At 38.1% G+C, this 465-nt stretch overlaps 1 protein-coding gene across 1 annotated transcript in view; it reads right to left on the bottom strand.

Moving 5' to 3' along the window:
* LOC119591571 (beta-catenin-like protein 1) overlaps nucleotides 1-465 on the bottom strand; it is a gene marked incomplete in the record, with an annotated part of 10,985 nt that overhangs the window by 7,154 nt on the left and 3,366 nt on the right. Inside the window, 1 exon segment of the mRNA XM_037940333.1 lies at nucleotides 289-398. Within this exon segment, the coding sequence (XP_037796261.1) occupies nucleotides 289-398 (110 nt within the window).

The raw sequence follows: 465 nt of genomic DNA on the forward strand, positions 1-465 counted from the left end.
CCATTGGACTAACTGGTCCCGGGGAGCTGATATACTCCCGACCATGGTTTAAGTATGAAAGGTGGGTTGTAGTTGTTTGGACCCATGAGAGATAAGAGCTGTGCAGACTGGACAAATTTAGTACAAAAGTGGTGAGACTTTAATCATTTTGTATTTATATAAACCATCAAATACTTTGCTATAAAAGAGGGATGTGGCTTCAGGGTCAATACTGCATAATACTAGTACTAATAAAGTTAAAAAACAATAAAGAAAAGCCAACCAAAAAGCAACACATAAGCTCCATACTTGCGAGGATCATCAGGGAACTTGATTCGCAATTCTTGATTTTTCAGTACACGTTTCTCAAAGCTCAAAATCATTTTCTTGAGCAATGACTCATTCAGGGGACCGTCTGTCTGTAAAGGAGGGAGTATAAACTTTTAATAAAGATGACGAGATAATAATGGTGGCAGTGTTGATGAC

The sequence above is a fragment of the Penaeus monodon genome, chromosome 28, assembly GCF_015228065.2.
Source record: "Penaeus monodon isolate SGIC_2016 chromosome 28, NSTDA_Pmon_1, whole genome shotgun sequence".
Taxonomy (NCBI): Eukaryota; Metazoa; Arthropoda; class Malacostraca; order Decapoda; family Penaeidae; genus Penaeus; species Penaeus monodon.